A 14273-nucleotide genomic window follows, 5' to 3' on the forward strand; every position below is an offset into this window, starting at 1 on the left:
TGAGTCTTATAACCGGGATAATACTTCACTAAGAAAGCATCAGACAATTGCGCCCAAGTAGTAATGGTGTTGGGAAGAGAGTTATACCAACGTTGAGCCTTGCCCGCCAAAGAGAAACGAAAAAGGTATAAGTAGAGCTCGTCGTCAGTCATCCCAGTAATCTTTTGTAGAGAACATGCTTGAAGAAATTTCTGCAGATGATCAACGGGTTCTTCATTGTCAAGACCATAAAACTGATTTCCTGTGATCATATTCATAACATGGGATTTGATGTCAAAGTTTCCAGCATTAGTAGTCGGCATCCTAATCCCCGCGGTAACATTGCTAGCCTTGGGCTGTGTAGACTGCCTAAGAGTTCTCTCGGGAGCCTGAGCCGCCATGTCAAGAGATTGAGAGGCTTGTTTACGAGCCTCCGCTCTCCTTTTCTTTGCACTTGCGTGTGTTCTACGAGCAGTTGCCTCGACTTCAGGATCAAAAAGCAAAGGTTGCTTGTTGGTGCTCCTGGTCATGCACAAAAACACTAGAACAAACGTAAATACACTCGAAGAACAGTTGTTCCTCGAGTGGGTTAGCAAAAGCAAACGCTAAATTCAAAAAGTAAAATTGTTGCTCCCCCCCGGCAACGACGCCAAATTTTGATAGGTCGTTTTGCTACCAAAAATAATTCCTAATTCACCTAACTAGTATAGTTGGGTAAGTAGGGTCGAACCACTGTGGAAGGACAAGTAAAATCACAAGTTGAACCAAGTTCACTAACGCTAACAATCAAATGTTGGAAATTTTTGTTTATCTAATATAATGCAAAAACAAGAGATGAATGAAATTCAATAATTAAAAACCTAGGGCTAAGAAGGATTCACTATGCATCGATCATGATTCATGAACAATAATTGGGATAGGAATGAATATAGGCGAAGGAATGTGTTGCTCTCGCAAACAAATTCGACAATCAAACAATAAAAGAAGCTATCGCGATTAAAGCTTAACTGTTCAAAGAAGGAAATCTTTCACTCAAACTCGCAACTTTCGCTTATAGAATTGAGTGAATAAAACTTGCAAATTGGCCAAACATGCAATCAATACAAAACCTATTAATTGAATCACCTAGACAAACCGAGTTTAAATCCTAAAATCAAACAAAAATCATGATCTTTTGCATAGTTTCACCAAGCCCTAGCAATAAAACTACTCACTACGCATATTAAAACTAACAAGAGATTCAAGAATGAAATTCATGGGGGACATTAAATTCAAACTTAATGGAGAGATAATCATGCAAGGATAACGATGATAAACGAGAACAAGAAATTAGGATTGAAAGAAAATACCTTTAATATAATTAAAATTACAAATTCCGATTGTTGAATTACAATCTTCCAAAGCAAGAAATAATAGAAATCCCCATTGATATCAAATCCTAAGGAAAAGAAAAAAAAAAAACCAGAGAAAAAAAAAGCGTGCCCTAAAATTCCCTTCAAATGCTATATATATCTCCTTCCAAAAAGATCGGAGGTTACCGGAAGTTACAAAAAAAATAACCGCTGGACCCGACCGGGTATGAAGAAACCCGCCCGGGTACGAGGCAAAGCCAAATCTCAAAGACCAAAGATTTTCTAAGTTTTGGAACAGACCCGGCCGGGTATGAGGAAACCAGCCCGGGTTTGAGAGGTTCACCCGGCCGGGTCTGTGGATACCCGCCCGGGTCCGTGTGATAGCATTTCTGCCAAAAAAAACCTCTTCAAAAATCTTCTAAGTATTGGATGCTGACCCGGCCGGGTATGTGGAAACCCGCCCGGGTGCGTGTCTTTGTCAGCACAAAATTGATACTTCGAGTAGCTTACGACCTTTCAACTTGCAAATCTCGCTCCGAGGGTCGATTCCTGGCCTAATTAGAGCTTTATTCCTACAAAACAGATGGGAAACAAACACTCCAACCAAGTATAAAAACCAATGGAAAAATGAAGCATAATACGCGAGAAATGCTATGAAAATGCAATGGGGGAATGGTAAGAAATAGTATATAAAACATGCACATCACTATTAACCCTAGTTTTCTTTGCCAAATTCCTTTTCTTTGGATGAAATTAATTTGACTTCATTCTTAAGCCATTTTATGGAAATAAAAATTAACAAATATAAGTGTACGTGTTTTAGTTTTAAAATCCTCTTCAGTCGAGCTTGTACTCCTATATTGTTTTACACCAAAAATTTCTACATTTTATATATCTTTTTACGCGATCAAATGCATTTGTCGAATTGTTTTTAAAATTATAAATAACTAAAAATTGTTAAAAAATTGATATTTTGAAACTATGTGATGAGATGAATAATATATGATCCCACATGACTATATTTTTTCCTCGTATGATAGTCATGATATGCACAATACTATCAAATGATGAATAGTGTAAAAATTAATTTTATTGCAAATAAATAAAAACTAAGGAAGCATATATTATAAAATATATGTGTCACTTGATATTTGAGACAACTTTTCTTGTTTGAATTTAGCTCGAACTATTTAAAATTTTCTTTAATGTTAAACTAAAATGAAAAATAATATAATGAAGGATGTGATAAAATATTTAGGAAGATGTTTGATTCGAACAATAAGTTAAATTTAATATTTAAGTTTTCCAAGTTAGAGGTAGCGGAATTAAAGAAGTAATGTCTTTTAAAACATTTGATGATTCAATCATCCCAAGGAAAAAAGATGCTTTAAGTTGGTAATAGTTTCCTTAAAGTTGGATTATATAATTACATTATAGAAGTATGCGATAATGTGAATTAGACTGTGATTAGTTGCTTTAACTTCATTTTATAATGGCTGTCATTTTAAATACTAAGGTAATGATGATTGTCGTGTTAAATCGTCTAATAAGAGTAGTTTATTGTTAATATTAGGGTAAATATATATTTTTCGTTTTGAAATACTTGCTATATATGTATTTTTATTTTTTAGTGTAGATATATTTCCTCCGTTTTGTAATATAATAAGAGTAATACAATATAGATAGTATAATAAGAGTAGTTTGTTGTTAATTTTAGTGTAGATTTACTTGCTATACAAGTATTTTTGGTAATGCTCATTGCTCAAGTGATTTTGAACCGTCTAATCGCGTATTTTTCATAATATCAAATTTTATAAATTTTAGTTTTGCATAACTCAATATATAAATGACCAAAATCACATTTTAAAATGCGTAATAAAGTGAAATATAACAAGTATAATGAAACGGAGGACGTATAACATAGTACACTATAGTATAGAACCTTACCTTTGTTATGAATAAAGTTGGATACTCAATCCGAAACTCTGATATTTGAAAAATGTGATTTTCATTATCCGATATTCAATCCATCTCGAATATTCAAATAGACCTAATATTTGATACTCGTGGGATAAGATGAAAATTTCAAATCAAATATCGAATATCCAATATTTAAATTTGACAAAAATAATTTTTAATTAATATAATTTCACTCTTGTATAGATAATTAGAATAAGTGATACGCATAAAAAAAATTTTACCTATTGATATTGTGTCTCTTTCTACGAATTAATTACGTTACACATAAAAAATTCTCATTTTAACTGACATAATATACTTCTAACAAATTTAAAGAGATAAGGGCTACCAAAAAGGTCTCATCGATTTGTGTATTATAGCAATGTCATATTCATTACTTCTATTTTTTCCTGATATATTTGTTTTCATTTAATATTATAAATATTAAGTTTGCTATTAAAACCGTATGTTACGTGAATAAATGTGATTTTTAGTAGCAAATGTAAAATGAGAATTGGATAATTATATTTTCAACAAGTTTTATATGAGACTGTCTCATTGTGAGACGGCCCTATACAAGCAGCCAATTAATGCTATTTTTTTAAAAAACAACTTATTAAGTAAGTTAAAAGCAATTTCTTTTTCCACAAATTCTTGTAAAAGACGGTCTCTTTGAGAGACCATCTCTAATTGAGTCGCCCCATTATATATTTTAAAAATATTGTAAATAGGCATTACGAATGATCTACGTGGACATTTAAGATATTGAAAGGAAGACATTAAGGATACGGTAAATAAACATTAAGAATACGATAAGTAAACATTAATCTTAATGGGCTGGGCTTGAGATATGTCTCTCAAGAGACTAGTTGTTTTCAAAGTAAATTTTAAACTAACCCATATTAAGCCGTCTCACGATGAGATGGTCTTGATAAAGAATTTGTATTGTCTTATATTTTAGACCATTTGACATGGTTTTTAAACCAAATCTCGACTCTGAAGAAATTTTGTACAAAAATGTTTAAATTCAAGGGAGTTGTTCTTCAAATTTATTCAATTATAGTCGACATTGGGATGATCTGAAACTTTTGGATTATTTGTAGTTTAAAACACAAACAACCAAAAATCATAAAACCATAAAACATTTTTATAAATATAAAAAATTGGCCCATGCAGGTCTCGAACCTGCGACCTTGGCGTTATTAGCACCACGCTCTAACCAACTGAGCTAATGGGCCTTGATATCTTTACTTCACTTATTAGTTATACATATCCAATTTTACAAAAGTGGTGAGTGCTTCTCGATCTGTCGATTAAACCGAACCCAAATCTGTCTTTTTAGAGGCGTTTAAAATAATGTTGATGATATATATCTGACTTTACCTAAATAAATACATTTGCTTCCTTACTAAGGTGATTTCGAACACATAGTTATAGGCACTCTAAGTTACTCCAGTCATTAGAATAATTAAGGGTCTTAATTTTTTCTAATTTGAGTATAGGAGAGAGAATTGACAAGTGTGAGAAATTAAACCTTTTTTATGTGATGAGAATCGAATTTTAATTACAAAAGTGAAACAAAAGATCCTCATGAATAACAATAACTATAACACAAGTTGAATCCCAAAGGCATTATTTGGTATTTTTGATTCGAAAGTAGACTAGAGAATCTTTATGGACAAAAAGAAAGAAAATTAATCCTTCCAATTAGTAGTATAATTCGAATTCATATCACATACAAGGATAAAAAAAAAAGTATTATTTCGTTGTTCCGCTCATTTTATAACATTTAAGTTTAAAGTTATCACATTGAAATTTAATAAATTGTAAATACAAGAGTACATTTACCATGCCATACAAATTTAATAAAGTTATCACTCTTAGTTTATACTCCCTCCTATCCAGCTTATGTGTCCCATTTTCTTTTATAGTCAAGTTACCTTAATTGTCCCATTTCTATTTTTGGTATGGGTTTTTGACTTTTATGCCCTTAGTAGCTTTATTCTATTTTCAATTATACCCTCTATTACCCATACTAATTTTCCTCCTTTACATTAAAAACCCATAATACCACTCTTTTTCCTACCTTTAGGGTCCTACTTTTGACTCTCCTTAAAATTCGTGAAAAGTCAAATGGGACTCCTAAGGTGAATAGAGGGAGTATTTTATTATCAATTTATAAATTAAAATATAATCAAATGAGATTTTATTTGATTCGTATCAATGTAAATTTAGCTAATATTAATTTTTTATATAATTTTTAGCTAAACAAATTAGAAATATTAAGAATTAAAATAGTACATCAACAATTATACTAAATTAAATAGGACATTTAATTAGAATAGTTAGAGAAATATATCTAATTAAATGCACTATCCATCTAACTTTGGCTCGTGAAAGACTATTTAATTTTCAGAACAAATTCAAAGAAATTCAAATAAATTGAAAGAAAAATAAAAAGGGCAACTACAACCACATGAATACACATCACTAGTAAAACTGTCAAGGAACCAATTCAATTAAAAACTTATGTTAATGGTTGAGGCCCTAGAATATGTTATGTACTCTAACACATTCCTTCACAGGAGAGCCCATTGGGCTAGAGGTGTGGATGCGCACGTGTGCTGAATATTTCACTTTAAATGAACGGTGGTTGAGATTCGAACTTGTGATCTCTTATCACATTGCTTTTGATACCGTGTCAAAAAACCAGTTCAACTAAAAGACTTCTGAAACCCCAAGATGTATTATATACTCTCAAAAAACTCATAGGTCAACTTGTAATCGAATAGCTGCTACAAAATCGACGTCCACACTTGTCTCACCACCCAACTAACCCAAATATTGTCAAATTCCACCCAACTTATCTAATTATTATTACAAACAACACAAATTCTTGTCAACAGTCTTTTTGAGAGACTATATGTAATTGGATAGATTCATTATATATTTTTTAAATTATTGTAAATAGACATTAAGAATGATATAAGTAGACATTTAAGATATTGAAAGTAGGCATTAAGAATATGATAAGTAAGCATTAAAGATAATGTAAGTAGGCATTAAGAATACGATAAATAGACATTAATCTTAAATGGATTGGACTTAAAATACGTCTCTCAAGAGACTAGCTCTACAAACAATCCAATTTTCATCATCACAAAGCTGATTACAAACTTTAGATGTCACCCTAAAAAATATTAGAGTCAAAATATTTATTATTATGCGTGAGAAAGGCATATATTGAATTAACACTTTTTTAGTTACAAGGCTTCTTGTGTGAATGGATGTGATAAATTATAGAGCTAGTCTTTTGAGAGATGTATCTTAATCCCAATTCATTAAAGAGTAATGTCTATTTATCGTATTCTTAATGTCTGTTTACATTATACTTAATGCTAACTTACTGTATTCTTAATGCTTACATTTAATATCTTAAATGTCTACTTACATCATTCTTAATGCCTACTTACATCCTTCTTAATGCCTACTTACAATATTTTAAAAAATATATAATAGGCCGATCTAATTAGAGATGATTTCTCAAAAAGACTGTCTCTCACAAAAATTTGTGTAAATTATAAAACATATTCTTGAGTTTTAACCATTAACTTGAGACTTTAAAACTTTTATCTAATCATTTTCATGTGTTACATATTTACAAATTTTCTAAAGACAGTCTCATTAATTATGAGATAGTTTCTAATTAGGTTAAAGAGTACATTTAAGTCAATTAAGACATAAACTTTAGATATTAGAAGACTTAATTTTTTTTTAAAAAAAAACAAGCTTTTTATATGAATCTGTCTTATATAAATTTGCTCTATTTTCTTTTAGTTGCTCAAGCTAGGTCCGGCTATAAGGTGAGGTTCTCGACCTATGTACATCTATTTTCAAAATTACAAGAGCTTCTAAGCATATTGATTTGTGCCGTAAAATTTGTAAAGGGTGAACATAGGGCAAATATAATGTGGGAAATGGTTGGTATCATGGTATGGGGTAGAGATAAGGTGGGTAAAGGGTGAGAATTGGGAGAGTAAAAATAGTTTTAGAAACATTAACATGTTCCGTATAAACAAGCACGAGTATGAGAATTTAAACCGTTAGGATCCTCGGGGATAATACGCTGGGTATAAAAATTTCAGTGGAATAAAGGCACAATTTTCATTTGTTTTATCGGGTTGATTTCAGGTTAGGTGTTTTTGGGATAGTTTTAAATCGAGTTGTGTGTCCATATTGTTTTTCACATAATTGTAAATCAATTTTGAAATCGGGGTCAAATCGAATTCGATTATAAAGTTGAGTAAATTTCGAATCATCAAATTTGTTTTGAACATTTCTAGGCACAAAGAGCGTTTTTTTATTGGAAGGCTCAATGAGATGACCCTCGGCCCTCGCTCCCACTCGCTCACATATCACACCAAGAGTTGTGATTTAAAATTTTTAATTGTATAGAGTTTGTTTAATTAAGTGAACAACTTTTTTCCCCAATAGATTGAATAAAATATTTTTCAATGTACTTTCTATTTATGTCCATCTCGTATTTTAAGGTCAGCATATAATCGAAAAAATTAATAATATAGACATTTTATAAGTTAAAAAGATACCATTTCAAAATCATGTGATTGGAGAATATTTTTAGGATGAATGTATCTGCCTTAAATTTTCGAGTCTTTTTTACATCTATGTACGCAGTATACCTCAAACAAGCCATCAATAATTCTTATAACACTTGTACTTATTCGATCAAAAATCATTCAAAATCATTGCATTAATGCATCTTTCACTTGCTTTATTCTCAAAATCTACACGTGAATCGAAAGAATCGATAAAGTTCTTGGGAAAATTATTTATAAATCGAAAGCAAAATCTTTATTATTGTCTCACCCTGTTGGTGAGCTTGCATGGATGGACTTAAAATTGGTTTTCTGCGTCCCATGCCTCAAATGCCATCAGGCATTTGAGGCCGCTTATAGATGATGTGCATTGTGCTTGGTCAACAACGTATCACACCGTAAGGCACCTATTGTATGCAAACGAGAAGAAAGTAAGCGACAATTAGTATGATCTTCGTAAAAAATAGATATGGATATAGATATAGATTACTGTTTCACCCTGTAAGTGTGCTTGGAGTAGATGGAGTTGAAATTGGTTTTCCGCGTCCCATGGTGAAGCCTCGAGTGCCATCAGGCATTCGAGGCCCCTTATTGATGATGTTCTTGGTCAGTGATGTATCAAACTGCAAGGCACCTATTGAGTGTGTGGGAGAAGAATGTAAGCCATGGTCATTGTGATTTTGAGCACGTCCTTTGGTCTTAACACGCCCACGTCCTGATGCTTTTCTTGATGAACTTGGAGATTCTTCACCCTGCCACAATGCTAATGGTCATTGAATGCAAAGAGTAGTATCTTGTTAAGCATATTCTTCTTTTTTTTTCTTTTTTTATTTTTCCTTTTTTTTTTTACTTTGCAAAGACAGGGTATGAATATATGGGTAAGCATGATAAAAAGTTGAGTTTTGAGAGACTAAAAAAAGGCAAGACAGACTGGCTAAGCGAAAATAAAATATAGGGCAACAGACAACAGTGAAAAATAATATAATGATATGTTTGGGAATGCTGATTTCATTTGAAAATCTAGAATTGATTCAAAATTTAATGTTCGACAAATCAATGAAATTTAATGTTGGATTTGAGCCAACTCCATCCATCATTGTATTAAAAGTAGGTAAGTTGAGAATTTAAAAATGACTTTTCTAACCTTGTTATTCTCCAATTCTTCTTTTATGGTCTTATAATTTAAATCTACAATTTGAAATAAATTTCATGTTTCCAAACACAATCTAATTCTAAGATTTAGAGTTATAGATTGAGATGGAATGTAATAATAAAAATAAATTTAAAAGAAGAAATCATGTAGAAGGTCTATTTATTTATGTAATCGACTCCAAATCATAAATGAGACGTAATTGTGGATCACAATAACACTTACATTGTTATCTGCAATTACTTCTGGACCATCTGAATGAGGGGATGTTTCTTTGGGTGAATCATAATATATCGGTTCTTCATCATCAGTAAACATATCAAAATCAGATTTCTTGCTCTTTAAAACAGACTTTGGCTGCAATTTTATTTTTCAATAGACATGAGTTATTCTATGAACCAAAATATTAATAGGGTATATAACATATTCTACAGCTTCGACCATCAACTTAAGCTACTGGTTATTGCATCTTAACATGGTATTAAAATTTAATGTGACAAAACGTCATAGGTTCAGTTACAGTACAAACATATTTTTAGGCCGCAACTATTAATTTAAGCTTTTGGTTGAGTTGGTTCATTGACATGATATCAGAGCCCACATAGCAAGAGATCACGTGTTCGAATCTCATCCACCTCTCACAATTTCAAGTGGAATATTTAGCATTGTGTATGAGGAGGACATGTGCTGCATTTACACTTCTAGCTTAAAGACTCTCGTGTGAGAGGGCACGTTAAAATATAAAACATAATATGGGTCTCAATCATTAGCTTAAACTTTTGTTTAAGTTAATTCCTTGAATTTTAGTCTCATTCACCCTTCATCTCAAGCAGAATATTTAATGCCAAATAGAAAGAAGGTCTATCCTTAAAATTTAATTTAATTGACGCCGAACTATATGTTATAGTATGTATACTCTATCAATCGTAATGAATTGAACTAAGGAACAATCATAAGCTTAAACTATATGTAATACCGAGCGTCTTAGCATGACCCTAACTCGCATCCCTTTCCTCCATGTCCTCTCATCATTCAACTTTTCAGCCTGCATGTTTACAACATTTAAAGATTGTTGCAAATTTAGCGAAATTGTAGTAAGATTAATGAAACGGAGAAATACACTACGAAAGCATACCGCTTTCTCAGCAGTTTCAGAATTCTCATACTCCACAAGTGCATGAAGCTGTCATACAAACATGCAAAGAAGCAAAATTTTCAGTCCTTCATATCAATTGTACTACCTACTGATATACTTTGTGTCTTAGCTTCCAGTTTGCACCATAAAACTTAAATATGTGAGCGTTTTTTTTAGTCTTATGGTGCGAAATTCAAAGAGACAGAAAGAGTAGTAGCAAAATGAGTATAAGAAATGACATGATTACATGAAGAAAGCTGGTTTAGAAAGAAATTTAGGTTACCTTATTAGAAGTAACAGATTCACTTTTGGCACGAGAAGGATTAGCTTCTGAGGGGTGGCATAACCTAATGGCCTTCACACTTTAAACAAAGTCAGAAACCTTTCGATAACATGATATATAACATATGTTGAGACTAAAGATTAAGCTAATGATTGAAGTTATAGATATGTTATATGCTCTATTACGTCCCTTTACGCAAAAGTCTTTTAAAATAGAAGATTGTATGCAACGCAGACATTCCTATATATATAGTGCTAAGTATTCCACTTGAAATGAACCAAAAACTTATTGATGGTTAAAGCCCCATAATATGTTATATACTCTATCACCTACAATCATTTTCATTCTTTACAGTTTACACTTTAACTTTTTATTGTAAACATCTCAATATTATGAACTCTAAACATTACAATCTTATCTAAATTTATAGTGGAGCCTGCCTCAATTAAAAATTCATTAATATTAAATTGTGTAGCATATAACACATAAAAATGTCAGCAGAGTTGTTTTATATTCATGTAGAGATGACTCTCTAGCTAGTTTATGGTAAATCAGCATTCTAGATTTGGTTCTGTGTAAACTTGATTTTAAGTTATGAACAAATTAGTGCAAAAGTAAAAGAAAGTAGCTGACCTGCCAACTACACTAAAGATTTTCTCAAGGTTCTGGTAAGAATGATCATCAGGCAAATTCTCCACCATTACAGTACGACACTATCAAAATTTATCTGAATTAATTAGTATCAGATTTTTCATAATCACAATTTACAAAGAGAAATTCAACAGTTAGTACCTGGAGTTCATCTTTGTAATTCTCTGTAAAAGGGCTCTTTCTTTTGACCTTCTTATTATCCTTATTGACAACCTTAAAAAAACATTACACTATATCAACCAAACCAAAAAGCATCATCATCATACTCGGTGTATCTTGCTCGTAAAAACTAGCGAGAGTTGGATGCAGGCTCTAACAGACCATACCCTTATCAAAAGACTTAAGGAGGTTGCCGTCAGTATCAACCTAAAAAAACAACAGCAACAAAACTAAACACTTTTGCCCTTTTTGATTGCGACCGAAAATGATACAATTCGAAATCAACAAACCGACCATTTTGACGGCTTTAATCGTAGATTGAAAATTGAAATTTAATGTTTATCCTAACTTAATCTTTTTGTTCATAAAATCTAATCTCATATTTTACCACTCTAAAAAGTGTATTTTCACGTTTCTTTATCTTCCTTGAGCCAAGGGATTCCTTTGGCCGCGCTCTCCTTTATGGGTATGGGTTGCCGCCGTCTTTTCCTCCCCAGACTCTGGTCTTAGTTTTTTCTAAGAGCGGGATATACTGGGTAGAATAACGATGATGAGGTAGTAATATTACAAAGAACTACATATGATTGTGTTAGAGTATATAATATATCATGGGGCTTTAACTATCAGCTTAAGTTTTATTAGTTGAGTTGATTCACTGACATGATATCAGAGCCAACATAATAAGAGAACACAAGTTCGAATCTCTTCCACTTCTCATAATTTAACGTGGAATATATAATACCGTATATGAGGCCCTAGAACATGCTATATAATCTAACACATCGAAAATGAGATTTTTATTACCTTAAAAATGATCAATGCATTTCATAAAAATTAATACTAAAACGCATTTTCATTACCATCATTAATAAACCCAGTATCAAACGAGAGCTTCAGGTGTAAATCATAATTATCAATTCTACTCACAAGTTTCGAAGAAGAGCGAAGTGCTTGGACGAGCAAATGGTGATCAGTAATCAAAGCTTTAATCTTCTTCATAGATGCAATGACAGCAATAGGAACTATCAAGTAAAATTAATGAATTTTAGACAATGGGATTAATAATTAGCCTTCTATTAGGAGGCAGAACAGGGCTAATCTTGTTTTAAGGATACCAAGTACTCCTATTAAGTGATTCTTACCATAACCTTCAGGATCTTTACTGACATTTTTGGCCATTGTATCATTTGCCATCAAACTCAAGTCACTGAATAGGTATTCTACCTGTCACATTAATTATTAGACTACACAGCACTTAATCCATCTAGCTTACTTTAGATCTCTTTATATACTTCTAAGTTCTATATGTATCGAATAACAGGGGCACGGTAAAAATAGACCTAATTTCAAACTCTAATATCAAAGGCAACTTCGCACATGTTTAGAACAACTCCTTGTAAGTGATCATAGATGTCATGTACAATTGGACACATTTTTTAGTTTTTACGTGTCTAGAACCATCCCTGATAGGTAATTATTGATTAAGATAATCCAATCCAATCATAAATCCACAATCTATTATTATTTTAACAATGTCACAAGTTTTTGATGCCCACAGGATGACCATAAGCTCGGATCTAAAATTCTAAGGTAATGAACATTGATTTGCGTACATACTTACTGAGGTTCATTCTTTCTCAAAACCATATGATATTAGGAAAATTACGCACCAAACAATCCAAATCTTGTTTAGATGAAAACTATTCCAATACATATACATTTACCAATATAGTCTCTAACAATAACAATAAATCACACAATCAATCAGTATAAAAAAAACAAAAAAAAAAAAAAAAAAACTTAATCAATACCAATTGAATATATATATATATATAATTAACAAAAATCAAAGATAAATATTTACCTGTTTGATGATATTTTGTTTGAGATCATCAGCGAACGAGTTTCGTGGATGAACTGCATTAACATCCTTATTATTATTATTACTATTATTATTACCATTACGACGATGACGATGATTATGATTATGATTATGATTATTATTCGTTGTCACTATATTATTACTAGTAGTACTACTACTAAAAGACGAAGAAGAGAGAGATTGATCAACATAAAACCAATCTGCGGACTTAGTTCTAAGAAGAGGATCTCCTCCATCTTGTAAAAATTGCACACAAGGGTAAAAATAACCCGTTGATAAACCCATTTGATTATTATTATTATTATTATTATTATTATTATTATTATAATTAAAACTACTATTAAGACTATATGATCTAGGTATAAATTCTGGCGCTTCTGCATTAAATTTAAACCTTTTTTCTCCACCATCGTTATTATTATTATTATTATTATTATTATTATTATTATTATTATTATTATTATTCATATTACTGCTCTCTTCTACACTTTTTATTTCTTTTTCTGGGTTCTTTTTCATTTCTTCAGCCATTTTGATACCTGTTTTATTGTAATGAACAAATTATTATATACGTAAATGTAATATAATATATTTTAAAATAGAAAGAAAAATTATGATCAAAATTTTTTATTGGGTTTTAGTTTTGTTTTATTTATAATTGTTATTATGATTTGATGGTTGATGATCCACTTTTTGATATTTCAAGATTAGTAACTATAAATTCGAAATTTCATACACGTACTTACACCCCCATAACTTGTGCTTTTGAGTTTTCACCGCTTCTTCCACACTATTTTCTTTGCTATTTATTTACACTTTTTCTATTGATGGAAAATTTATTGTTAATTTTTTTTTTCTTATTATTTTGGTATATCAATCATATTTAAAATGTTTTATGGTAAAGCAATGTTGTTTTGTTTATATACAAAACAAACTACTGCTATGAATTTTTGTCAAAATAATGAAATATACCTTTTATAAATTGAAATTGTCAATAAGTGCTATCTTTTACATATTTTTTTTGTTAATAACTATTTTTTAAATAATTTTTTGTCAATAATTATTATCTTAATACTAAATTATGAGTGCTTTCCCTCCTAACCTCAA

General features: G+C 31.1%; 1 protein-coding gene and 1 non-coding gene across 2 annotated transcripts; both read right to left on the reverse strand.

Annotated features, from left to right (window-relative positions):
- Positions 1-4454: 4454 nt before the first annotated feature.
- On the reverse strand, positions 4455-4528 carry TRNAI-AAU (transfer RNA isoleucine (anticodon AAU)). Its single transcript has one exon. It is a non-coding gene; the product is annotated as a tRNA-Ile (tRNA).
- A 3872-nt stretch (positions 4529-8400) lies between these two features.
- Positions 8401-13697, reverse strand: LOC130820183 (la-related protein 6C). Its single transcript, XM_057685480.1, has 11 exons — positions 13640-13697; positions 13149-13567; positions 12427-12508; positions 12212-12306; positions 11267-11338; positions 11108-11187; positions 10475-10553; positions 10192-10239; positions 10033-10101; positions 9282-9413; positions 8401-8658 (listed from the first exon to the last, which is right to left on the reverse strand). The coding sequence occupies exons 1-11, from the start codon at positions 13695-13697 to the stop codon at positions 8401-8403; spliced, it is 1392 nt and encodes a 463-aa protein (XP_057541463.1).
- Positions 13698-14273: the final 576 nt, after the last annotated feature.

This window comes from Amaranthus tricolor, chromosome 1, assembly GCF_026212465.1.
Source record: "Amaranthus tricolor cultivar Red isolate AtriRed21 chromosome 1, ASM2621246v1, whole genome shotgun sequence".
Taxonomy (NCBI): Eukaryota; Viridiplantae; Streptophyta; class Magnoliopsida; order Caryophyllales; family Amaranthaceae; genus Amaranthus; species Amaranthus tricolor.